The sequence below is a fragment of the Rhinolophus sinicus genome, chromosome 4 (assembly GCF_057876585.1).
Source record: "Rhinolophus sinicus isolate RSI-liver-muscle chromosome 4, RSI-T2T, whole genome shotgun sequence".
NCBI classification, from domain to species: Eukaryota; Metazoa; Chordata; class Mammalia; order Chiroptera; family Rhinolophidae; genus Rhinolophus; species Rhinolophus sinicus.
Genome location: NC_142504.1, coordinates 48,264,700 through 48,291,940, shown reverse-complemented (window position 1 = coordinate 48,291,940; position 27,241 = coordinate 48,264,700). Strand labels below are relative to the sequence as shown.

The window sequence follows — 27,241 nt, the reverse complement described above, 5'->3', positions numbered from 1 at the left end:
ATCAAGCAACTGATTTCTTTTTCCCCTAGTTGCTCCTTCCTCCATTATCACCCCTCTCCCAATGATAAGCCAGCTGGAAATAACCAAATAAAGAGATGGTGGCTTGTTTTTTTTAACATCAAGGACCACTCAGAGACAAACCTGAGGGTTTGACCACTCAGGCAAACCCAAGGCTTCCGAAACATCCCACGTAATATAACAAAAGTGAGTTCCTCCCTCATGCGTCTGTCAGAGACATGGAACAGAACTACTTCCTGTTTGCTCACCACCCTGTGCCTTGTGACTGGCACCCAGCAGGTACTCCATAAATATTTGTTGGATAAATACTTTTGTTAATAAAGAGTTTTTGTAATTCCTTGAAATTAATCAGCTGTGTAGCCAAAAGCTCAGAATATCAAAACAGGGCAGTGTTGTTGGAACAGGACTAGAATTTAGTGCCTCACAGAACAGACTATTGATAGGAACTCACCAGCCCACACCCACATTCCAGCAGGGATAGTAAAGTATCTCTACCGCCCCAAAGTGTTAATATCTCCCTCCTCCAACAGTTTTTCAAAATGCTTTCTTGAAAAAAGGACTTCTTTTCCATTAACAAAACCTATTTTAAAAAACAACAGTGAATTGGACCTAAATCAGAAACAGAATTGAGACAAAATTGCTAAACTCAATCCTTGTAGGATCTCATTTATTTAGCATGTCACTTAAGTAAAAGGACCATTATCTATGGCTTTTGTGCAAATACCTTTCCTTCTTCAAGAGCAGAGACTTTAAATGCCTGTGAGTCATTGCACACCCACCACCCATTAATAAATCTGTGGTTCTCCTGTCCTTGCTCAGTAAGTGAGGCCAGTCTTTTGAGTACCTTTTAAATAACCTTGAAAAGCCCAAAGCTGAAGCCCTGAAAGCGATGATGGTGGTGGTTGCGGGGACCATAGTCTCTAGAGAACAGAAGTCCTATTTTGATGTAATTCAATTAACACTTTCTTTTTGGTTTGTCTTCTGGTTTGTATCTTTGAAGCTTTGTTTAAAAATCCAGGGACCAGCCCAGTGGCTCAGGTGCTTGGAGCGCCGTGCTCCTAACGCCGAAGTCGCCAGTTCGATTCCCACATGGACCAGTGAGCTGCACTCTCTACGGCTAAGATTGTAAACAAGGGCTCTCCCTGGAGCTGGGCTGCCGTGGGCTGCCGTGGGCTGCCGTAAGCTGCCGACCTGCACAACTCGACTGAGAAACAATGGCTTGAACCGGAGTGTGTGTGTGTGTGTGTGTGTGTGTGGGGGGGGGTTCAGGAGGCAGAAGAAGGGGGGGAAAAATCCAGTTCTCAAAATTGTTTTAAAAAATATTTTTGCCTATTGACTTATGAGTTTGCATTTCTATTGCCTCCTTTTAAAATGTGATTGCTAAAATAACCTTATTCCTGTAACATTATGACTGAAATAAGCTTTGGAAGGCAGGTCCAAGCACTTCACTGTGTGTACATCAACTCTTTCTGTGAGAAATACATGATGTGAGTTCCAATCTAGATGTGAACTTTTGGAATGGAGACCATTTATGCATTGAAGGCTACTTTTGAAAAGGAGCTCTGAAGTAATAGTACAGGTCTGGCTACGGTTGTTGGCCTCAGTATCATTATATTAGAATATAGTTTTAATCTGATTATCAATGACCTAGAGCAGTGTTGCTTCAGGTGTGGTCCTCAAATCAATTGCATCACATTTACTTGAATATGTTTATTAAAAATAAAGATTCCATTTGTCAAAGCCCATAGAATACACATCACCAAAAGTGAACCCTAATGTGCATGAGGGACTTTGGTTGATCACGTGTCAATGTTGGTTCATTGGTTGTAACAAATGAACCACACTGATGTAGGATGTTGATGGTGGGGGAGGCTGTGTGTATGGGGAAGGAGGCATGTGGAAATTCTTTGTACTTTCCACTTACTTTTGCTGTAAACCTAAAACTGCTCTAAAAATAAAGTTTATTCATTAAAAAAAAGATTCCAAAGCTACTCCTTAGAATTTCATTTCATTTAAAATAAGCACCCCGGGTAAATATTATGCTCATAGAAGTTTGATAGTTACTACTTGAAAATTATTATTTGACTAATAATAATGATGATGAGAAGGCTTTCTGTAGGAGTTACCTGGTGGGTATGATCGGTTCCAGGGCATTAGGAGAGATAGCCAGAGAGAAACGGGTTTTGGATATGAGGAAAGAGTCCCCCACAATTTATTTTAACTTCTAATAATTTTATTACTAATGTCTATTTGACACATGGATTTTCTTTGCCATGGTTATGGTGAGGAAAAGAAAGATGTGTTCTAAGCAAAACAGAAGGATTTGCTAACTTAGTGGCACTAAATTGTTATCATACTGCAGCAGAACTAAAGTGCTCACTCCCCCTACACTCAGCGGATTCTTGTCTTTATTGCTTCCTCTGCCTGGGTGGAATCTCTTCCCTCCATCACTTCTGAAGGACACCTCTCACAGACTTTTTTAAGGCCTTGGTTTGCCCCTCATCTGTGCAGTGATGCAGTGATGAAACTCTTAGCTGGCTTGAGAATGCGTAAACACCGTAAGGAGTGAGTCACATTTCCATCAGGGGGTTATATGCTTTCCTTGGTGACTGTCATTGAATTTACAGAGCCATCTACATAGTTTGAGCTCTCTGGATTGCAAACGTAAAGTAACAAGGCCCCCTCTGTCACCATTATCCTGAGATATGGGTGTGTGTAGGAAGATTACAAACAACAAAACAAAACCCCCAACCAACCAACAAACTAACCCTCACCAGTCTTATTAAAAATATTTGTAAAGGTACTAGAAGAAAAAATCATATTTAAGTATGTGGAGGGAGCAATCTCTAGATCTTAATGCGGCCTCCATTATGACACAGAGTTGCAGAAACAAAGGGAGACAGTAGGGCGAGGTGGTTAGGGCATGGGCTCTGTGCCACATGAATCATGAAATATAATAAGCTATACACACGTGTTTGCCAAGTAAAATCAAAGCTCTAAAAATATCAATAGCTGATATGCATCTGACATTGTGACAGACAGTTTACATGCATTATCTTACTTTGTTTACACAAAATCTCTATGAGGCAGGTTCTATTAATGTCCTTACAGATGAGGACGCTGAGACTTAGAGACGTTTGCCCAAGTTCATAGAGCTAGCAGGTGGCACAAATCAATTTCTCAGGGCTGGCAGAGAGCTATGTTTCCAAAAAAGGCAGCAATGGAACCACATCAGAGAGACAATTATTTAGCTTATTATTGAATGAAACTTGATTATGTCACGGATTTCCTACTGATTTCTAATTATAGTGATTCAAACCGATGGGATGTGCTTTATATTCCCTCTCTGTAGTATAGCTTCCCCATCTGTAAAATGAGGGTGCTGGGTGAACCCACTGGTTCTCAATCCTGGCTGCATATTAGAACCTCCTGGGGAGTTTTCATTCCTGGATCTACCTCATGCCAACTGAATTAGACTCTCTGGGGTGGAGTCCAAGTACTGGAATATTTTTTAAAGCTCCCTCAGTAACTGTAAAGAACTAAATGATTGCTGTTCTAAATGTCCTCACTCTGTGATTGTATTTCAACATTCTTTTAGCTTGATTCTCAGTGGAGACGAGACGAAACAGTTGGTCATTATCACTGTAACACTTGAAGAGTTACTGAGCCCACCACTAAGACTTTTCCCTAGGCTGAAGCCCCCCGCCCCAAAGAAAAGTCACTCATGCTTTCAGAAGACTTTCTTCAAAAATGAACTATAAAAAAGCTTCATCTGCTACCATGTACTGATCTGTAGAGCCTCTTTGGGTCCCACTTACCAAGGTCAGGAAAGGCTTTTGTTTTTTCTTTTTAAATGGGCGAACTTAAAACAAAGCTCCCAGACACCAGAAAACTGCGTTTCTTCTACTGGACAGTCAGAGACTGTTAGTTCTGTTTGCACTTTGGCACCAAAACGCCAGCCTCTGGTGAAGACCCATCAGGACAGCAGATGGAATGGCTCAAGTGACTTCTGGGCTGGCCACCTTTTCTGGGACAAGGGACAGTTGCTTTAGGTTTTCTGTGGAAACTGTCCCTTTATGAAAGCTCTGGGTCAGAGCCTTCCTCTCAGTGAGTGCCACAACTCACCTGCAGCATGATGGATTTTGTCCACCCACTGCCCGGGCTTCTGTCCAGTGACTGGTCTGTCTAGTGGCTCTGTCAGAACATACGTTGGGGTGGCTGACACTCAAACCACAGCTGTTTTGTTCCCTGGTTGAATTCTGCCCTCTAGATCTCTTGACAATGTCGTCACTTTCACTTTTGTGGGTTTTGACAGCACACTGACCTGCAGGCAGTATGGTGTGGTACTTGCCAGGATTCACATTTCACTTCCTGATTATTCCAGGCACTTCATCAAAGGTGACATGGTGAAGTTAAGGTAGGGAGATGATATCTACTCAGGAAAAACTGATTTTTCTTCCCACGAAATTCAAGGTCCAGATTATTATTGGGTAACAAAGCAGGAAGAAAATGTCAGTGAAATGCATAAATATAACACTTGCTGAGTATCAGCTGGCCCACTGACTGTAAAGGAAAGATTCAAGAGTGATAAAGTTGGCAATTACAAGTGACCTTTCCCCAAAACAGTTTCTGGAGTTTAGGTTTTGAACAGGCTGCTCTGAAATGAATACCTTAGTAATATGAAAAATAACCCCATCTCTATCATTCTTCCTTGTCTCTATGCCACACATATCTACTGTATTTTTTGTTTCTTCATAGTTTTGCTCCTTTTTTTGTTTAATATCAATACTGATTTTTTCCACAAGCTGATTTTTTAAAGCCTCCCAGCAGATGAAATCTTGTATGTCAAATAGTACTTGGATGTAGTCTCGGCTTATTATAGCTCCATCTTTCACTGGTTCTGGAGTAAGTTGGCTGTCAGGGAATGACATGCACTCATTTTACACAGAGGTGGCACCAACAAAGTGCCCTCGTGAAGCCACAGGTGTCAGAATAGGATTGGATCTCAGAAACATAACCTTGACCTATAACAATAAATGTCCTTTCCAAAGAGACGTGGGGCAAACCCTGTCCCACTCATTGCTTTTCAAAAGATATTTTATTAAAATACAGCTACATAATACAATATTATATTAATTTCAGGTATATACATCATAGTTATTCAACATTTAGATACCTAAAGAAGTGCTTACCATGATAAGTCCAGCGGCCATCTGACACCGTACCATGTTATCACAATATCATTATTATTATTTTTACCTTCTTTTCTTTTAATTAGTTTCAGGTACACAAGACAAAGTAATACTTAGACGTTTATCATTTATATCCCTCACACTGTGTGAACCCCCCTCCCCCATCCACTATCCCTCTGACATCGCACAGAGCCATTACGTTTCCACTGTCTATATTCCTAATGCTGTACTCCGCTTCTTGTAAGTATATACATACACACACACACACACACATATATATATATATATATATATATATATATATATATATATATATATATAATTATAGCTGGCATTCATTATTGTTCAACTTCAGGTGTATAGTGCAGAGATCAGGCATCTACATCATCCCTGAGGTGGTCTCCCAAATGGGACAAGTGTCCATCGGATACCCTACAAAATCTTTACAACATTATTGATTACATTCCCCAAATTAATTTTCAAAACCCCGTGGCCATCTTGTGGTTACTGACTGTTTTCTTGTCCCCTCACCTTCCCCCTTATCCCCCACCATCTAGCAACCCTCAGTTTTTCCTCTGTGTCTCCAAAACTGTTTCTGATTAGTTCATTCATTTATTCTTTTCTTTAGATTCCACATATAAGTGAGATCATATGGTATTTGTCTTTCTCTGTCTGACTTATTTCACTTAACATAATGTTTTCTAGGTCCATCCATGTTGTTACAAATGGTAAGATTTCTTTCTTCTTTATGGCTGCGTAATACTCCATTGTATAAATGTACCACTGTTTCTTAATCCAGTTATCTACCAATGGGCATTTCGGTTGTTTCCATGTCTTGGCTATTGTGTATAGTGCTGCAATAAACATAGGATTGCATAAAGATTTTTGAAATAGAGTTTTGGATTTCTCCGGATAGATACCTGGGAGTGGAATTGATGGATCATAAGGTAGTTCCATTTTCAGATTTTTGATATACCTCCATACTATTTTTCATAGTGGCTGCACCAATCTGCAATCCCACCAACAGTGCACAGAGTTCCCTTTTCTCCACATCCGCACCAGCACTTGTTGTTTGTTGATTTATTGATGATAGCCATTTTGACTGGGGTGAGGTGGTATCTCATTGTGGTTTTTATTTGCATTTCTCTGATGGTTAGTGAGGTTGAGCTTTTCTTCATATGTCTATTTGCCATCTGTATGTCCTTTTTAGAAAAATGTCTCTTCATGTCCTCTGCCCATTTTTTAATTGGGTTGTTTCATTTTTTTGGAGTTGAGTTGAGTGACTTTTTATAAATTTGTGATATTAACCCTTTATCAGATATATCATTGGCAAATATCTTTTTCAACTCAGGAGGATCCCTTTTTGTTTTATTGACAGTTTCCTTTGCTGTGAAAAAACTTTTTATTTTGATGTAATCCCACATGTTTATATTTTGTCTTACTTCCCTTGCGCAAGGGTATATATCAGTAAAAATCTTACTCCAGGTAATGTCTGTGAAGTTTCTTCCTATATTTTCTTCTAGGAATTTTATGGTTTCAGATCTTACATTTAAGTCTTTAAGCCATTTTGAATTTATTTTTGTATATGGTGTAAGGAGGTGGTCCAGCTTCATTTTTTTGCATGTGTCTGTCCAGGTTTCCCAGCACCATTTATTGAATAGACTGTCTTTACCCCACCGTACATTCTTGCTTCCATTGTCATAGATTAAATGGCCATATAGGCATGGATTTATTTCTGGATTCTCTATTCTGTTCCATTGATCTATGTGTCTGTTTTCATGCCAGTACCATGCTGTTTTGATTACTGTAACCTTGTAGTATAATTTGATGTCAGGTATTGTTATACCTCCCACTTTGTTCTTATTTCTCAAGATTGCTGAGGCTATCCAGGGTCTTTTGTGGTCCCATATAAATTTTAGGATTATATGTTCTATTTCTGTGAAAAACGTCATTGGTAGTTTGATAGGAAATGCATTGAATATGTATATTGCCTGAGGCAGTATGGACATTTTAACTACATTAATTCTTCCTATCCATGAACATGGTATGTGTTTCCATCTATTTGTATCTTCTTTCATTTCTTTCTTCAGTGTCTTATAATTTTCTGAGTACAGATCTTTTACTTCTTTGGTTAAATTTATTCCCAGGTATTTTATAGTCTTTGGAGCAATAGTAAATGGGATTGTATTTTTAATTTCTCCTTCTGAAGTTTTATTATTGGTATATACAAATGCAACTGATTTCTGAATATTAATTTTGTATCCTGCTACTTTACTAAATTCATCTATCAGCTCTAATAGTTTCTTGGTGGAGTCTGTAGGGTTCTCTATATATCGTATCATGTCATCTGCATATAATGACATTTTACTTCCTCCTTACCAATTTGGATGCCTTTTATTTCTTTTTCTTGTCTGATTACTGTGGCTAGAACTTCCAGCACTATGTTGAATAGAAGTGGAGAAAGTGGACAACCTTGCCTTGTTCCTTATCTTAAGGGGAATGGTTTTAGCTTTTCCCATTGAGTATGATGTTAGCTGTGGGTTTATCATATATGGCCTTTATTATGTTGAGATATGATCCCTCTATTCCCACTTTCTTAAGGGTTTTTATCATAAATGGCTGCTGGATTTTATCAAATGCTTTTTCTGCACCTATTGATATGATCATGTGATTTTTATTTTTCATTTCGTTAATGTGGGGTATCACATTAACTGATTTGCGGATGTTGAACCACCCTTGCATACCAGGATGAATCCCACTTGATCATGGTGTATGATCTTTTTAATGTATTGCTGAATTCTGTTCACTTATATTTTGTTGAGGATTCTTGCATTTATATTCATTAGAGATATCGGCCTGTAGTTTTCTTTTTTGTGGTGTCTTTGTCTGATTTTGGGATTAGGGTGATAGTGGCTTTGTAAAAAGTGTTTGGGAGTCTTTCCTCCTTCTGGATTTTTTGGAAGAGCTTGAGGAGAATAGGTGATAATTCTTTTTTGAACGTTTTGTAAAATTCACCTGTAAAGCCATCTGGTCCAGGGCTTTTGTTTGTTGGGAGATTGTTGATTACTGATTCAATTTCCCTGGTGGTAATCAGTCTATTCAGGTTTTCTGTTTCTTCTTGAGTTAGCCTTGGAAGGTTGTACGCCTCTAGAAAATTGTCCATTTCTTCCAGATTGTCAAATTTGTTGGCGTATAGTTGCTCATAGTAATTTCTTAAATTTTTTTGTATTTCTGGAGTGTCTGTTGTCACTTCTCTTTCATTTCTGATTTTATTAACTTGGGTCCTCTTTTTTTTTTTAATGAGTCTGGCTAAAGGTTTGTCAATTTTGTTTATCTTCTCTAAGAACCAACTCTTGGATTCATTGATCTTTTGTATTGTTTTTCTGGTTTCTATTTCATTTATTTCCACTCTGATCTTTATTATCTCCTTCCCTGTACTCCCTTTGGGCTTATTTAGCTGTTCTTTTTCCAGATCCCTTATGTGTGAAGATAAACTGTTGATCAGTGATGTTTCTTGTTTCTTTAGGTAGGCCTGCAATGCTATGAATTTCCCTCTTAGAATTGCTTTCGCAGCATCCCATAGATTTTGGGTCGTCGTGTTTTCATTTTTGTTTGTCTCGAGATAGCTTTTGATTTCTTCCTTGATCTCCTGGTTGACCCATTCATTATTTAGTAACAAGTTATTCAGCCTCCATGAATTGGTGTGTCTTCCAGTTTTTTTCCTGTAGTTCATTTCTAATTTCATAGCACTGTGGTCAGAGAAGACAACTGGTATGATTTCAATTTTCTTAAATTTATCAAGACTTGTTTTGTGGTCTAATATAAGGTCTATCTTGGAAAATGTTCCATGTGCGCTTTAGAAGAACGTGTCTTCTGCAGGTTTGGGGTGAAATGCTCTGAAAATATCGATGAAATCCAAGTGGTCCAATGTGTCATTTAAGGCTGTTGTCTTCATATTGATTTTCTGTCTGGAAGACCTGTCCCTTGTTGTCAGTGGTGTGTTGAAGTCCCCTACTATGATAGTGTTACTGTTGATCTCTGTCTTTATGTCAGTCAATATCTGTTTTATATATTTAGGTGCTCCTATGTTGGGTGCATAGATGTTTACTAGGGTTATGTCCTCTTGTCAGGTCGATCCCTTTATTATTATACAGTGCCCGTCTTTGTCTTTTAATATATTCTTCATTTTAAAGTCTATTTTGTCAGAGATAAGTATTGCAACTCCAGCTTTTTTCTCATTTCCATTTGCATGAACTATCTTACTGCAACCCTTCACTTTAAGCCTGTGTGTGTGTTTTGATCTGAGGTGAGTCTCTTGTATACAGCATATACAAAGGTCTTGCTTTCTTATCCGCTCAGCCACCCTATGTCTCTTGATTGAAGCATTTAATCCGTTTACATTTAAAGTGATTATTGATAGGTACATAGTTATCGCCATTTTTAAATTTGTAGTTAGATTGTTTTCATCTTTCTTCTATTTACAGAAGTCCTTTTAGTATTTCTTGCAATGCTGGTTTGGTGGCAATAAATTCCTTTAGCTTATTCTTTTCTGGGAAGCTCTTTATCTCTCCATCAACTTTAAATGATAGCCTTGATGGACATAGCAATCTAGGTTATAGGGCTTGGTTTTCCATCACTTTGAGTATCTCCTGCCACTCCCTCCTGGCCTTCAATGTTTCTGTAGAAAAGTCATTTGATAGTCTTATGGGAGTTCCCTTGTATGTAACCCTCTGTCTTTCTCTTGCTGCTTTTAGGATTCTCTCTTTGTCTTTAAGCTTTGCCATTTTAACTATAATGTGTCTTGGTGTGGGCCTATTTGGGTTTATCCTGGTTGGAACTCTCTGCACTTCCTGGGCTTGTATGTTGGTTTCCTTCATCAGGTTAGGGAAGTTTTCAGACATTATTGCTTCAAATATGTTCTCAATCCCTTGCTTCCTCTCTTCCCCTTCTGGTATTCCTATGATGTGCGTGTTGTTGCACTTGATGTTATGCCAGAGGTCTCTTAAACCATTTTCATTGTTTTTTATTCTTTTTTCTTTCTGTTGTTCTGTTTGGGTGATCTCTGCTAACTTGTCTTCTAAGTCGCTGATTCGATCCTCTGCTTCATCTAACCTGCTGTTAATTCCTTCAAGTGAGTTCTTTATTTCAGTAATTGTGTTCTTTAGTTCTAACTGGTTGTTCTTTATGATTTCTACATCCTTCTTTATGTCGTCTCTAAGCTCCTTAAACATTCTTGTCATCAGTGTTCTGAACTCTGTCTCTGACAGGTTGGTTACCTCTGTTTCATTTGGTTACATTTCTGGAAGTTTCTTCTGTTTTTTTATTTGGGACATGTTTCTTTGTTTCCCCATTCTGGCTGACTCTCTGTGCTTGCTTCGATGTATTAGGTAGATCCCCTAGAGTTCTTAGTTCTTGCTGGGTTATCTTAAGTAGTATGTGTCCATTATATTTGACTTGCACCACTTCGTTCTTCTCCTCTGCGTGTGCTCCAAAGTTGACTCTTGTGTTGTGTATATTATCCTGTTAAAGAAGATCTTTAATTGCTTTTCGCTTGTGAGTAGGTGGGGTTAACTCCTAGACTGACTAGTTGTGAGACTTGGCTCTGCCCACCGCAGGGTGTTCTGCTGCGTGAGGGTTGACCACTTAAATGTGGTTTGGCCTCTATGGGCTCTTGTGCCTGTAGGTGTGAATTCCCTCTGGGTGTGTCACTTGTAGGTCAAACCCGGTAGTACTCTGGTTTGGTCTGGAGTTGGCCTCTGGGTGTGTTGAATCTTGTGCCTCTTAAGCTGGGCCCTGGTAGGGCAATTTCAGAATAAAGCAAATCACCAAGCACAACAACAACAACAACAACAACAAAGAAAAAATCAAATACTTTCACATGTAAAAACAACCGACAACCCCCACTCAACACAGGAAAAGATATCAAAGATATAAAGACAAAACAGAACAAAACCAAACCAAAAGGAGCACCAGTCTTGGCTTAAGCCCACCAAGTAATCTCCAGGTTGTCCTCTGCTGCACCAAAGAGTCCTCTGCGTATTGTGCAGGCAAAGCCGGTCACCTGGTGCCCAGAGTGACGTTGGAACTGCAGATTTAGATGCAGAGGGGCTGAGGGGTCTGGGATGGTAGTTTCTACAAAGTCAGTGCAGTTTCTGCTCTTGCCTGCACATATGTGCACTGAGAGTAGCACCACCGGCCCTGTGTCCAGTTCTCCTGAGTCTTAGGGCACTTCTTCCTTTGTGTGCGTGTGTGCGTGTGTGCGTGAGTGTGTGTGTGTGTGTGTGTGTGGTGGGTGGGAGATTTCTGAGCTGCTGAAAGCTGGGAGCTGCGTCTGCCACTTACTGCTGATACCTGGGAGTGCCTCTGCAGTTGTAATTGCCCTGCCCTAGGCAGGCCAGAAAGGGTGGGGGCTGGGGATGGAGGGGTCTTATCTCTCCCAGCCCAGCCGTTTCACACTCTTCCCGCAGGTCAGAAAAGGTGGTGGCTGGAGGTGGAGGAATCTCTTCTCTCCTAGCCCAGCAAAAATCACACTCTTCCCAGCCTCTTCCCTGGGTCAGAGCTGCACGCCAGTCTTCCATGAGCCTGAGCACTAAGGCTCCTCTGTAATCTGACACTACTCCTCAGTTCAGGGGCCAGTTTAAGTCTCTGGAAGGGTGGGGGTAGGATTGGAAGAGGCGGGGAGGGGCCCAGGTATGGATTTTCTGTCCTTTGTCCAGCCTAGGGCCCAACTGGAGGTCTCACTGAGGTTATTGCCTCTAATGCTGGATATGCTGCCCCCTCAGCGGGAGAGATCAGCTGTGGGATGAAGGGAAAGAGCCCACCTCCTGGCTTTTGTGTTCTCTGTTCCATTGTGGGACCCCCTGCATCTCTGCAGCTGCGGATGCTGGCCGCGTTTCCACACCTGCAGATACGGACCGCATCTCCACTCCGCTTCCTTTCCTCTTCCCCTGCTCGCCCAATTTGCCCACCTTCCACAATATTATTGATTATGTTTCCTATGCTGTACATTACATCCCCTGTACATTACATACTTGTTTTATACCTGGAAATTTGAATCTCGTATTCCCCTTCACCTTTCCCCCCTTTTAAAATTTTTTCAATTACAGTTGACATTCAATATTATTTTGTATTAATTTCAAGTGTACAGCATAGTGGTTAGACATTTATAAAATTTAAGAAGTGATTACCCCGACTAGTCTAGTACCCACCTGGCATGACACATTACTATATTATTGGCTACATTTCTTAAGTTTTAATTTACATCCCCATGACTATTTTGTAACAACCAATTTGTACTTCTTAATCCCTTTCCAGTTTTCTCCTACCTTCCCAACCACCCTCCTATCTGGCAATCCTCAAAATATTCCCTGTATGAGTTTGTTTCTGTTATTTTTGTTTGTTTGTTTTGTTTTTGTAGGTTCCAAATATAAGTGAAATCATCTGGCATTTATCTTTTTCTTTCTGACTTACTCTACTCAGCACAATACCTTCTGGGTCCATCCATGTTGTTGCAGATGGCAAGATTTCATTTGTTTTAATGGCTGAGTAATATTCCATTGTGTATATTACCACCTCTTCTTTATCTATTCATCCATTCAGAGACACCCAGTTTGCCTGCATATCTTAGCTATTGTAAATAATGCTGCAATGAACATATATATGTTCATGTCCCTTCAGATAAACACCCAGAAGTGAAATTATGGGGTCCTTCTTTGTCTCATGTTATATAGCCTTTGTTTTAAAGTCTATTTTGTCTGGTATAAGTATTGCTACTCTAGATTTTTTTGTTTATGTGTTTCTATTTTCATGAAATACTTTTTTTTCATCCTTTTACTTTCAGTCTGTCTGTGTCTTTCACTCTGAAGTGAGCCCCTTGTAGGCAGCATATGTAAGGGTCTTGTTTTCTTACCCATTCAACCACCCTAGCTTTTGATTGGATCATTTAATCCATTTACATTTAAAGTAATTCTTGATAGATATGTAGTTATTGCCATTTTATTATTCATATTTTTTATCTTTCTTTCTTTTTTTGTCTTAAAGAAGCCCCTCTAACATTCCTGGCTTGGTGGTGATGAACTCCTTTATCTTTTTCTGGTCTGGGAAACTCTTTATCTGTCCTTCAATTCTAAATGATAGCCTTGCTGGGTAGAGCAATCTTGGTTGTAGGTTCTTGCTTTTCAGTTTAAAGATTTCATGTCAATCCCTTCTGGTCTGCAAAGTTTCTGTTGAGAAATCAGCTGACAATCTTTTTTTTTTTTTTTTTTTTAAATTTTATTAAATTTATTGGGGTGACAATTGTTAGTAAAATTACATAGATTTCAGGTGTACAATTCTGTATTACATCATCTATAAATCCCATTGTGTGTTCATCACCCAGAGTCAGTTCTCCTTCCATCACCATATATTCAATCCCCCTTACCCTCATCTCCCACTCCCCACCCCCACCCCCCTTACCCTCTGGCAACCACCAAACCATTGTCTGTGTCTATGAGTTTCTGTTTCTCATTTTTATGGGAGCTCCCTTGTAGGTAACTAACTGTTTTTCTCTTTCTGCTTTTAAGATTTTCTCTTTGTATTTAACATTTGGCATTTTAATTATGATGTGTCTTGGTGTGGGCCTCTTTGGATTCATCTTGTTTGGGACTCTGTGCTTCTTGGGCTTGTATGTCTATTTCCTTTGCCAGGTTAGGGAAGTTTTCCATCATTGCTTCTTCAAATAGGTTTTCAATTCCTTGCTGTCTTTCTTCTCCTTCTGGTACCCCTATAATGTAAATGTTGTTACATTTGATGTTGTCCCACAGTTCCCTTAAAGTATCCTCATTTTTTTGGATTATTTTTTCTTTTTGCTGTTCTGTTTGGGTGTTTTTTGCTACCTTGTCTTCCAAATCGCTGATTCAGCCCTCTGCTACATCTACTAATTTACTGTTGATTTCCTCTAATGTATTCTTCATTTCAGTTAATGTAGTCTTCATTTCTGACTTGTTCTTTTTTGTGTTTCTATTTCCATTTCTTTTTTAAAGATTTTATTGGGAAAGGGGTACAGGACTTTATTGGGGAACAATGTGTACTTCCAGGCCTTTTTTCCAAGTCAAATTGTTGTCCTTTCAATCTTAGTTGTGGAGGGTGCTGTTCAGCTTCAAGTTGCTGTCCTTTCAGTCTTAGTTGTGGGGGGTGCAGCTCAGCTCCAGGTCCAGTTGCCGTTGTGAGTTGCAGGAGGCACAGCCCACCATCCCTTGCAGGATTCGAACCAGCAATCTTGTGGTTGAGAGGATGCGCTCCAACCAACTGAGCCATCTGGGAACTCAGCAGCAGCTCAGCTCAAGGTGCCTGTTCAGTCTTAGTTGCAGGGGGTGGAGCCCACCATCCCTTGTGGTACTCGAGGAGTTGAACTAGCAACCTTGTGGTTGGGAGCCTACTGGCCCATGTGGGAATCGAACCGGCAGCCTTCAGAGTTAGGAGCATGGAACTCTAACCGCCTGAGCCACCAGGCCGGCCCCTCTATTTCCATTTTTATGTTTCCTATCTCTGTTGAAGTTCTCCCTGAGATCGCGGAACGTTCTTAAAACCAGTCTTTTGAACTCTGCATCTGGTAGATTGCTTCTCTCCATTTTGTTTAGTTCTTTTTCTGGAGCTTTGTTTTGCTCTTTAATTTGGGACACATTACTTTGTCTCCCCATTTTGGAAGCCGCCCTGTGCTTGTTTCTAATATTAGGTAGGGCTGTTTTATCTTCTGGTCTTCGTAGAGTGGTCTTATATAGTAGATGTACTGTGGGACTCAGTGGCACAGTTTCCCTGGTAAACTGAGCCTGGTACGCTAGGTGTGTCCCTTGTGTGGGTTGTGTGTGCCCTCCTATTGTAGTTGAGCATTGATTGCTGTTTCATGTCAATGGTAGGGATTGATTTTCTGCCTGACTGGTTGTGAGGGCTGGCTGCTGGTTGTGATTACAGCGTAGGTTCTGCTGTGCAGAAGTTGACCCTATGAAGCAGGATTCACTTTTGCAGGGTTCTGGTGCCTGCCCAATCTGCCCTTTGCATGTGTCATCCTTGGAGATGACTGGGTGATGCTCAGTCCAAAGGTAGCCCCCTGGCGTGCTAGCCTGGGGCCTCCTGAAAGGAGCTCCTCTGCAATCCAAGTTCAGCCGCAGTCTGTGCCCTACCCAGGGCCTCCTGACATAAGCCACAAAACAATCTGCAGATGGCTGCACTGGCGCTGGGGTTGGAGGTGTGTTAAGAGTCCAAGGCATGAAATAAGGCTGGCTGCTGCTATTGCTCAGCTTTGGACTGCTTGGCAAGAGGTATGGGATATGCTAAAGTCAGAGGTTGCTTGTTTGGGTTTTGTGAACCTTTGAGAGATTTTAGGAAAGTCTGCAGCATGAACTAAGACAGGTTGTTTGTACAGAAAAGCCACTGGAAGAGGCTTGGGTAGGCCCGAAAGTTAAGTTGGGTGGGGCCTCAGGAAATCACCAGGGCAGGGTGAATGGTATTAGCCAGGTTGATGGAGACTCAGCTATGGTGGCTGCCTGTGTCTGCATGTTGGGAGGGGAGAGGGCCCAACAAAGAAACAATGGATTCTGCCAGCACTTCTCTCTGGGAGAAAGCTGCACCTCCAGCCTTAGCCCTGAAGCCAGACAACTCAGTTCCTCCGTGTATGTCCCTGGCACCTTTCAAGCTGCTGCCTCAGCGCTGTAGCTCAGAGAGAGTCTGTCAGTAAGTCCATGCATGGACCCTTTAAGATGATCACCTGGAACTCCAGCTGCCCTCCATCTCACCTAGCCACAATCTCTGCCAGTTTTCACAACCAGAAGTTGAGGGACTTCTCTCACCCCATCACTGGAACTCTGGGCCAGGGAGCCTTGTGTGGGGCAGGGACCTCTCAATCCTCTGGGGGAGACTACGACAGCCAAGATATCTCTCCCAATTTTTAATGATCACACGTGGGTGTGGGACCAGCCTGTTCCATATCTGTGTCCCTCCTACCAGTCTCGAGGTGGCTTCTTCTGTATGTCTTTAGTTGTAGGACTTCTATTCAGCTAGGTTTTAGGTGATTGTCAATGATGGTTGTTCTGTAGTTTAATTGTAATTTTGAGGTGGTCATAAGAGGAGGCCTGCACAGCATTTACCTACTCCATCATCTTGACCGGAAATCCTCCTGCCCTACTCATTTTTGAATTCCCAGTGCCTATCTCTAGGCTTGGCATGCTTGAGGCCCACAAAAGATGTTAGGTGAGTTGAATGCCATAGTCTTACCCATTGCTCAGTGCATAGTTAAGTGCACAGTACAGTACTGTGGCTGTTGAAATGAGGCCTAAAGTGGTGCAGGGATTTGCCTAACATATTAGAGTGTTAGAGCTACTGTATATTACTTTAATATACCACTCCTTGATTCTTTAAAATATGTGTATTTATGTGTAATGTGCAGGCAAATTTATTTCCTTTGAAATCAATGATGTAAGGTACAAACTGCTTCAAATGCAGAAGACATGCTAAATGGGGACATGAGTTAGATATTTGTACATTTTTTTCATGAAATTGATTTAATAAAAACCATATAAGTGCTCAAATTTATCAAGCACTTACTATGTCCCAGCAACCAAATAACACTGGAGATAACAGGTAAGAGATAGTCCTTGTTCTCAAGAAACTTAGAGCAAAATATGAAAATTGTAGGTTTTTGGGGGGTCATATTTTGTGAAGCACCAAGAGAGATAACACATATTTCTGCAAACTTAACCTCAACACTTATTTATTTGTGCAGTATTTTTGGTCTCAGATTTGGCCCTTTGGGGGAGATTCAACATAGAAATGATGGTGCCCTCCTGTAGGTTACATGTGAGTCAGGCTCTACACAGGTCAGTGACTTAGAAAGACTTGTACTCAGAAAATCATACAACATTGTAGAGAGAAATTAAAAAAGATAAAAATTAATGGAAACATATTCCATGCTCATGAATAGGAAGAATTAATGTAGTTAAAATGTCCATACTTCTCAAAGCAATCTATAGATTCAAAGCAATCCTTATCAAAATAGAACCAGAAAAAATAATCCTAAAATTTAGGACTTTGAGGGTATAATTTGGGTAAAAGTCAAAGAGAGAACTCTTTGAGCACACCATGGTACATTCTCAATGTGTATTTATTAAATGGGCCAGAGTCAATCTTGGAAGTTCAGATATTTTCTAAGTTACCTCTAGGCATGGAGTATAAATTGAAGGAGACAATCTCTAGCAACACATCCATAAGTGAGTCCTGTGCATTTCTCTTCCTTCCACTACATGTTTGTATGTCCCCTATCTCTGCATCCACTCCAGCCAGGGTGGCCCTCTGCCCTGGTTCCTTGGGTGGGTAGTGGACAGCACAGACAAAATAGGTGTCTCCAGATGCCAAGCAAGACATGGAAACTATGCCTCTTGGTGATTGCGTAACTTTAACCATTACAGACATAATAACTGTTTCTAAATAAGACAATAGCTTAAGGTAGAAAAGGGAGTAGCAGTACTGAGACTGTGACATTACAAGGAGGCACATTTCAACTTAAAACAGAAACAAAAACTTGCTAAGGTTAAGAGCTGTGCAACAGTCGAATGCCTGCATAAGACAGAGATTAGAATACTCATTCATTCATTCATTCATTCATTCATTCAATAATTCACTCATTCAATATAATTATTTAGTGCTTACATATCCCAGTCATTGTACTAGGCACTGGGGATACTTAACAAGAGAGACAAAAATCCCTGCCCTTGTACAGCTCTTCTAGGAGGGAGGCAAACAATTAACAAGAAAAAGAGGTAAAATATATAGTGGGTTATATGAAATATATATATATGTGAAATTTGAGAGAGGTTGGCCACGGAACATCTCATCGAGAAGGTGATATTGCCTAAAACCTGCTTGAGGTGAGGGAGTAAGTTCTGAGGTTTTGAGGAAAAACATTTCAGGCAGAGTGAACAGCAAATGCAAAGGCCCTGACATGGGACCATTCCTGGCTTATCTGAGAAACGACATTGAAGTCAGTGTGTCTGGAGCAGAGGAAATGAAGGGGGAAAACTGAGAGGAGGTGAGAGTGGCAGAGATAGAGGCAGACCTGCGTGGTCTTGTAGATGGTGGTAAGGGACTTTGGTTTTTACTTTGAGTGACATCCTCCAGTCATCAGAGGCTCCTGAGCTGAGGAATGGCATGATCGAACTTATCCTTTAACTGCTCTGTTGAGATTACACTGAAATGGTGCAATGATGGAACCAGTGAAAACATGTAGAAGTGTCTCAAATAATGGCCTGGACAGAATGGCAGCAGTGATGGGAGGATTCTGAATATATTTTGAAGGTAGAGCTGACGAGATTTTTGGATGGGTTAGAGGTGAGTTGTGAGAGAAAGAGAAGAGTCAAGAATGATTCAGGTTTTGGCCTGAGCAGTTGTAAGGATAAGGTTGTCATGAACTGAGATGGAGAAGACTGGGAGCAGCAGGCGTTGTGGGAAATATCAAGAGCTCAGTTTGGGAAATGTTAAGTTTGAGATGATAATTAGATACTCAACAAAGGGTATCAAGTAGGTAGTTGGATATATGAAATCAGAGTTCATTGGAGAGGTGGGAAGTGAATTACAATTGGGAGTCATTAGTGTATACATGTTATTTAAAGCCATGGCACCAGACGATATAACCTAGAAAGTGAGTGTAAATAGGAAGAATGGAGATAGGGAGGAATCAATAAAGGAGACTGAGCAGAAAGAGCTCCAGAAGGAAGTCTAGGCAAGGTCAGCTACTGGGAGCCAATTAAAGGAAGAGTTTTGAGACAGGGCCAGTAGTCAATTGTAAAAAGCTACTGATAGGTCAATATTGAAAAATGACTATGAAATTTAGCATTAGCAGATTGGGGGTGACTTTCACAAGACAGCGTCTGTGAAATGCTGGGGGTGAAAACCTGAATGGAGTGAGCTTATGAAAGAGTGGGAGGAGAGTAATTAGCAGCAGCAAGAACATAAAACAAGTCTATGAGGACCTCTAGGGTCTGCTTCAACTCTTAGATTAATTTGAGCCCGTCTGAAAAAGTACCAGGATATAGTCAGGATTTTAGAGGCACATTCTGAGATGCTTTGATGACCACGACGACTTTGTTCTACACCAATCCCATTGGGAAACAGATAGTTCACTATGGCCTTAATAAAGTTTTAATTCAAAGCCCTTGAAAATACTTTTTGCCTGAGCTTCCTGGTCTTACCCCACTAGGTTTTTTTTGTTGTTGTTAGTTTTTTTTTATTGAGATATAATTGACATACAACATTATATTAATTTCAGGTATACAATATAGTGATTTGATATTTGTATTATTGCAAAATGATCCCCACAATAAGTCTAGTTGACATCCATTACTTCAGATAGTTATAATTTTTTTCTTGTGCTTACAACTTTTAAGAACTAATCTCTTAGCAACTTTTAAATATACAATACAGTATTATTAACTATAGTCACCATGCTACATACATTAGAGCCCCATGACATTTATTTTATAACTGGAGGTTTGTACCTTTTGACCACTTTCACACATTTTGCCCCCCACTCCTTGCCCCTGCCTCTAGCAATCACAAATCTGATTTTTGTATCCCACTAGATTTTTATAAAAATACATAGTCAAGTAACAGGATCAGTTATATAAGCTATTCCCCATTCTCAAGTGTGCTAAACTTTTGATGAAATTACATTATCTAAAAGCTACCAAATGAAAATAAAACAATACTCTTTATTGGTACAGGGCTAACTGGTAGAGGTGAAAGCAACAGAATCCGTATCTATTAAAAATTAATTATATTGTATTGTGTAATAAAAAGATTTGAAATTTCAAGTAAATTTCAAGTAAAATGGAGCCCTGAATCCATTTCTTCCTAACTGTGAAAATTTAGACAAAATATTTAACTTTTATGAGCTTCAAAAACTAGGATGATAATAACTATCTCATAGGATTATTGCAAAGATCAAATAAATGTTGTGGGAAAATGATTAGTAATAAGTAAAGCCTATATACATATTGATTATAAATTGCTTCCACATACATGCTTTTGTTGGACCCTCCCAACCCCATCTAGGAGGCAGGGATGGGTACTGTTATTATTCCTATTTTAAAGAAGAGGAAACTGAGCTTCTGAGAGGTTAAAGGACTTGCTCAAAGTCACGTGACTAATATGTGCTGCAGTTGAGATGAGAAACAAATTTTTTATCTCTGATCTGGGGCTCTGTCCATTGCCAGGGTGTCCACGTGGACACCACATAGTATGGGAATCTAGTGAGGGAAGCAGACTCCTCTGCTGAGGGCCGGAGTTTCTAAACCTCACTCATTCGACTGTTGGTGTGAATGAAGGAGGCTGTGACAGCACGTTCAGTGGGGAGGTATATGCCTGAGGGAGGAACTCTAGACCCCCTAGAGCTCCTTCTCCTTGAACTTTATCTTTCCCTTCGCCTCATCACTCACGCATTGCTAACAAGTCCCTAACGAAGCCTTTAGTTAGTGTATTCACTGCTCTGAGGGCATGAGCTCTTACGTCCTCAGAGCATCTTCAAAGGACACCTTTGAAGGCATCCCAGCACTGGAATATTTTATTGCTGGAAGACACCTCAGGTGCCATTTAGAAAAGCCTGTATTCTATGATGAGGAAGCTGAATTCGGGAACTACTGGGGTGTGGGAGCAAGGCTGCGCGGTGTGTCAGAGACAACACCAGCTCTGGATGGGCAGCTCCTTCCACCACCCCACGCGGCCTCTCACTGTGAGCAGCCGGCGCATGCGTGGTGCCTTGAATCCAACTGCCATTTCTGTTAGTTGTTTAAGTAAAATGAATTTATTCTAACTCCATTTATTACAGCATTAAGAAGAGCTTAAACCACTTGATAAATAGATGGAAGCTGGAGTCACCTCTTGATGGATAATCATGTTTTCTCACTTGCGCTTTAAGTGCTAGAAGACAAAGTGACTTTAAAACTGCTTGTGAGAGGACCCAATTATCTGATAAGCAATTCCAGAGACCATGCACACAAATGCAGAAGCAGACCTCTTTATGAATGGTGTCTGACAAGGTAAGAGATATTGGTGGCACAGGAGCTCTGGAAAATGTAATTATTTATCCTTTTACAACTAATGAAAGAAATTGAAAAGGAAGCTTTCATTTCAAATCCTTTTTATCTGGATGAAACTTTAATTTTACGTAATTAAATTGACTTCAGAGTTCAGTGTGTTCAAATACGCAATTAAGCAGCCTATCAAGGTGAATGCCTATGTCGTCGGCTCGGTTAGAAATCATGCTGCCCAGCTCCCAAACAAGAAAGAGCACCTGACATCTGCTGTTTCCCCAGAACCAGGGACCGCACGGGGCCTGCAGGGCTGGCTCCCCAAACCCAGAGTAGGCAGTTGAGTTTTCTCACATGTGCCAACTCCTGCATGAAGTTAGTGCAATATTTCAAGAGGTTTCACTTCTCTTTGTTTTTCAGTGGGTTTTTTTTTTTTTTTTTAATGAAAAAATATGCTGGGTCTTTGAAGGAGCATTATAGATGGTTAACTTTATCTCCTACAGAAGTTCCTTCTAAGACAACACATGCATCATCAAAGTTGTTGTCTTCTGTTTGTTGAAAGTATGTGAAAACTCCTTTATTCCAATTTTGCGTTTTCATAATTTATGATACATTTCGGCTACAGACCTCTTTTAATTTACCTTTGCACTCCTGGAAAGGGAGGGGCTCAAAAAATGTTGTGGGTGGTGTTGAAGGGGGACAATGAAATGGGATTGGGGTGAGGTCACTGGAAATTCATGTTCAGAGGCAGTGGTCTGTAAAGGTGGAGTCATTTACCTGTGTACCTCCCTCTGTTTTCCCTTCGAATAGCACGTTTATGATTGTTAATTTATGGCTCAGTAGCATCCTATATTCCCTTTCATCTTAAAACTCTGTGAGTAGAATATAGTTCAACTAGAACTGAGTTCCCTTCCCTTCTTTGATATATTCTAGAATCACATAGTGATTTTTGTTTTGTCCATTGGGGTGGTTGCTGGGAAGGACTCATGGATCTAAGCAATATCCTTACTACAATGACACATGGAAAACCTGAACCCATTTGGAGGCTTTTCCAGATAAATGGGGGAAGTGTGTTGCCAGAATATATGAATATATGATCATGACATGATACTGAGACAAAGACTGCTTACGGGCAACTTCTTTGAATTGGGGGCACATGCTGTATTTGTAGGTTTATTTTCTCTATAATTAATGCTCCTGCGACTTAACATAGGAGGTAGGTTGTCAGGATGATAAGCAGACCATAAAACTGGAAGATTGTAAAAGACATCACAGTGTGTATAATGATATAATGTACACAAGAATATATGAAAGCTTCATTCTTTTGAGTCAAGACTTGAGATATGGTATTATCTACTTCCATGATACCAGAAGGCATGATGGAGTAAAAAAATTCTAAACTTTTGTGAGCTAGATTTGCCTCTGTCTCACTGCATTGCGCTGGAACCCAAACGGGGCCTTGGCTACCAAGGGATATCTTGGTAGTTATAGCAGAAAAAAATTAACAATGGAAAAGATGGTTTTAATAAGTGAAAAGTTATATTAAAATAGCTTTGCAAATTGTAAAATACCCATTTAGACATAATCAATTTCATAATTACAAATTATTCTTATTTTATCAGATATTTCTTCCCTTAAGATCTACAGAACATTAATGCTATTTAGTTTTAGTTATTGCATGCATTTGAAAACCATTAAACTACTGTTTAGTAAAACTACATCCATACACATATATATAAAAATCACTGACTGGTTTTCCCTGAAACAATCTAATTTTGGGAGTTTCAACACTGAATAAATGTTTAAATAATACCAAACAATATAGGCTACTTTGCATAGCAACTGTAAAGCTTGTACCATTTCTTAGAAATATGACGGTTTGATTACATTTTGTACAAGGCTTAGGATCCTGGTCTCATTTTATATAGAACCTATTGGATGAGGATCTGAAATTCCTGCAGAGTAGAGCTGTTGATACCTTCTCAGAGTTCCAGATAAAGGAATTCCAGTTGGGAAATAAAAATGTGGAAGAAACAAAATGTTTCATCAATATGGCCTGACACTGTCTGCTACTTTATTGGATCTAATTTGATACAGATGAACTGCTACTGATTTCAGTCCGTCAGAACCAGATGGAAGAAACTATGGATACATGCAAATGTGATACATACAAATGGGGATGATGAACACAGAAAAATCATACACAGTCCCTAACCCCTATATTGGCCTCTTAACGTTCTTTCCCATCAGCACTTTACCAAGGTGTTTCCAATACATCACTGAGCGGAAGACAATGCTTTCTTTATGAAAGCTTAGAGAGAAAGGATTAGATATCAACATTTAACTGAATCAGCCAGGAGAAAAGACCCCTTTTGAGAACTATTGAGTGTTATTCTATAATCCTAGCTGTTCCTTTCTGAAGCATGAAGTCAGAATTGTTGTCACTCGTAAATGTGGACGAGAGTTAGAATTCCCAATTGCCAAGTAAAAATCTTCCTGGTTTTATTTTTTATTTTTTGGAATTTTCTTCTCCTTATGTGAGGTCAAAAGAATGTCTGGAAAGTTTAAGGTTCTCAATATAACTCTGAATTGTACAGTGAATAAATAACATTCTGGGTAGTTGTGCAAATCAAGAGTTTGCACAAAGGTAACTTTGTCTAATATTGAGCTATCCTTATTATTACCTTTGAAGTGAAGTTACTGGACAGAGACCTGTGTATATCTAGCAAGTCACACAGACAACAGACAAAAGCACCAAGTTAATGAGCATATGTGAAAGCACTTTAAATCTGCAACATGCTTTATAAAATATAATAATCAGCTTCATATTATCCTTTTTATTTAGTAAGGGTGACTCAGAGAGCAGTTTCAGTTTTAGGAGTTATCGTACTACTTCCCTGTGAAAGGATTGTTTTTGAGTTTAGGATATTTTTTGATAGAACCAAGTAAACTACTATATGTTCTGTCTATAAATCAAGGAGATAAAGGGTTTGTGGATGACTGCTGCTTTCCCAGACTTCTCAATTTTCTCTTCTTATAGTTCATAGTTTACAAGCACAGTTATGGTCTAAATATAAAGCTTGCTACACTATCATTGCATAGGACACACACACAGACACTAATATGTGCTCATATTTGAGGTTCATTAAAGTTAGCAGCTACTTGCAATAAGTTAAATTTCATAATTCAAGGATGGATTTAGTTCCTAATTAGGAAAAAAACTAGAAGGAACCACTCAGTTGACGGTACTGATATAAGTTTAAAGTTTTAAAGTTAAAGATAACATAAACATAAAACAGTTAAATGAATCTAAGTCTATAATAAAACAGAGACAGTAAATTCTGTTCTAAGAAATCGGTTTAGAAATCTGGAAAGAAAATTAACAGATTCATCTTGAATAATGATTTGCTACTTATTAGCCTTCTGTAATATTTCTGTATCATTCACTAGTCAATGTTCTATTTTCTATCCTAGTTTCTTTGTGTTTCAGAAGCCATTTTCTTTTTGAAAAGAAATATGAGGACTTTTGATTACCCAGATAACACATTTAAAATTCAGCTAATTAGGTAATTATTGAAATCTCTAACTGTAACTATTTGGGGCCAGTGTCTCTACCTTTCTCTGAGAGAATGAGTCTGAATTTAAATAAAGCGATTGTGAACAGCTTAATAAAGACATTTATAAATAATATTCTGAGAGTCCCCCGGCATTTATTTGAACGTGGAAAATAGCTGGATACATGGAGAAGAGGCACTCTCCATTTAGTCAAATAGAGCCCCTCCCCCCAAAAAAAGTTGTATTCATAGTCATTAACTCAGAGAGGAAGGGAAGAAGAAACTGGAAAAATGTATTTAAATAATAATAATGGACTCAGAGACCCCAAGAGAAGTAAATGTAACAATATGATATTTTAATTGTGTAAACTTCTTGAGTCGAGTCTGCGGGCGAGTCTGTGAGCTACACAGCACTAAAAGATGCAGCGAATTAGACCCACGGGAAGTGCTGGGAAAGAAAGGAGAGCATCATTTTTTGTGCTTAAGTGTCCAGGTTAGAGTTCCCAGAAGCAATCTTACCTTTGTTTTCTGCCTTCAGTTCCTCTGCCATCAAGCTGTCTTGTCGGTTACCAAGCACAAACGCCAGAAATGAGAGGATCAGGGCATCCAAAATCCCAATAATGGCCAGGATGTATGCCCAGCGGACTGAACAAGCCCCAAGAGTGTACTTGTCTGTCTTTTCTCCACACATCCGTTTTACTTCCTCTGAATCCCAGCCATCAGGGAAAATCATACAACCAAGCACAAGGCAGGCAGCTGAGAGAGAGAGAGAGAAAAAAAAGAAAAAAATGGAGTTAACATAAATTTTATTTTAGCAGATATTGCAGATATTGCTATTGCTTGTCAAGTTACTGTTTAAAATCCTTGATTTAAAGAATCCCCAGTCTCACTGCTGTCCTGCCCAGGGTGGTTTCCTTAAACCTGGTTAACTTAAAAGCAGCTGACGTGCTGCAGGACCTCTAGGAGTGCACTTCACAGACAGCCCAAGCACGGAGAGAAGTGAAGGTATGTTGATTGAATTTTGTGTGCATTTGTGGGAAGGCTTCCACTGCAAATAGAAATCATGTGCATAAGAAATCATAACACAGGAATGACGATGCAATGATTCAATGCTTGGCTTTGAAGAGCTATGATAGCAGCAAGATATGGGATTAGGATAACATGGAAAATACCAGAGTGTATATTAACTTTGAGTCACAGTAAAATATAATTTCATATTGTGATTTCTTACACACACACACACACACACACACACACACATACACACACACACACACACACACACACACACACACACTGAAAAGTTTCTTGAAACTCACTTTCCACATGCAATGCACCCTGAAATTTTCTATTCTATTCTCAGTTCTATTTCATGATTGAAAAGGCAGAAAAACACTGCAACATGGTGTGGTACCACACAGCTTTTATGGAAATTTAGAAATTTAGGGAGAATACTTATATTCTATTTCCTAGATATCACTGTGGGAATTATATGAATGTTTTTAAAAATAAGAATATGTTACTTTGAAGATTAAAGAACGTAAGTGGTTGTTGTTCCCACTCTCTTTATATTTAATTGAATTACTTAGGGGTAAATGATGATAGTTTCAAGTTATAAAGAGCTTTCTGAACACATGGGTTCATTCATTAATTTATTCACTCATTAATTCAACAATTACTTACTGAATATCTCCTGTGGAGTGCCAGACACAGTTCTTGGTGCTAGGGATACAGTGATCAAGAAAAGAGACATGGTTTATGTTATCATGGAGCTTATGCTTTGTCAGGAAGAGGCAGAAGCAAAAATAATCATGAGAATGAAAGAGTTCCAAGTTATAATAAGCACTAGGCATGAAAGACACAAAGGACTCAGATGGAAAAGGTGGGTGAGACCTTGTTTTACAAAAGTGGTCAAGTAAGACCTCTTGAAGGATTTATACTAAGGCCTAAAGGACTAGACGCTGGAAATGTCAAATTCATGGGGAAGATGTTCCAGGGAACAGCATGGACTAAGGCCCCAAGGTTGTAAAGAGGATTGGTGTGTTTAAGGAGCTACAAGGAGATCAAGGACCAGGATGGAGAAAGTGATTATGTTGAGGTTGCGAGAGAGGCAGGGGCTGTGTATACATTCAGGCAGATTATTGTTTCCAAGGCCTGTAACTTAGGGAGACTGTGATGGCACAACCAAGTTGGAGTTCTGTGACTAACTGAGCCGAACAATTCCTGATGTTGGCAAGAAGAGATGTCATGTAACTGCTTCACTGCTACTTGTGGAACAAGCTAGACGTCAACACTTACTTTCTTATTTTCTAACAGGAGCAGCATAGCTCTACAAAGCAGGTCCAGAGGAAACAGAGATCAAGAGACGTTGACAAATAGGAATATTGTCTGGGAGAATTCTGCTTTAGGGTTCCTTGTTATTTTA

General features: G+C 39.6%; 1 protein-coding gene across 5 annotated transcripts in view; it reads right to left on the bottom strand.

Annotated features, from left to right (window-relative positions):
• Positions 1-27,241, bottom strand: part of LHFPL3 (LHFPL tetraspan subfamily member 3) — a 547,865-nt gene that overhangs the window by 147,584 nt on the left and 373,040 nt on the right. For all 5 annotated transcript variants that reach the window (XM_088797798.1, XM_074340619.2, XM_074340618.2 and 2 more), the window contains exon 2: positions 25,336-25,572. In XM_088797798.1, coding sequence (XP_088653924.1) covers positions 25,336-25,572 — 237 coding nt within the window. The remainder of the gene's footprint in view (positions 1-25,335; positions 25,573-27,241) is intronic.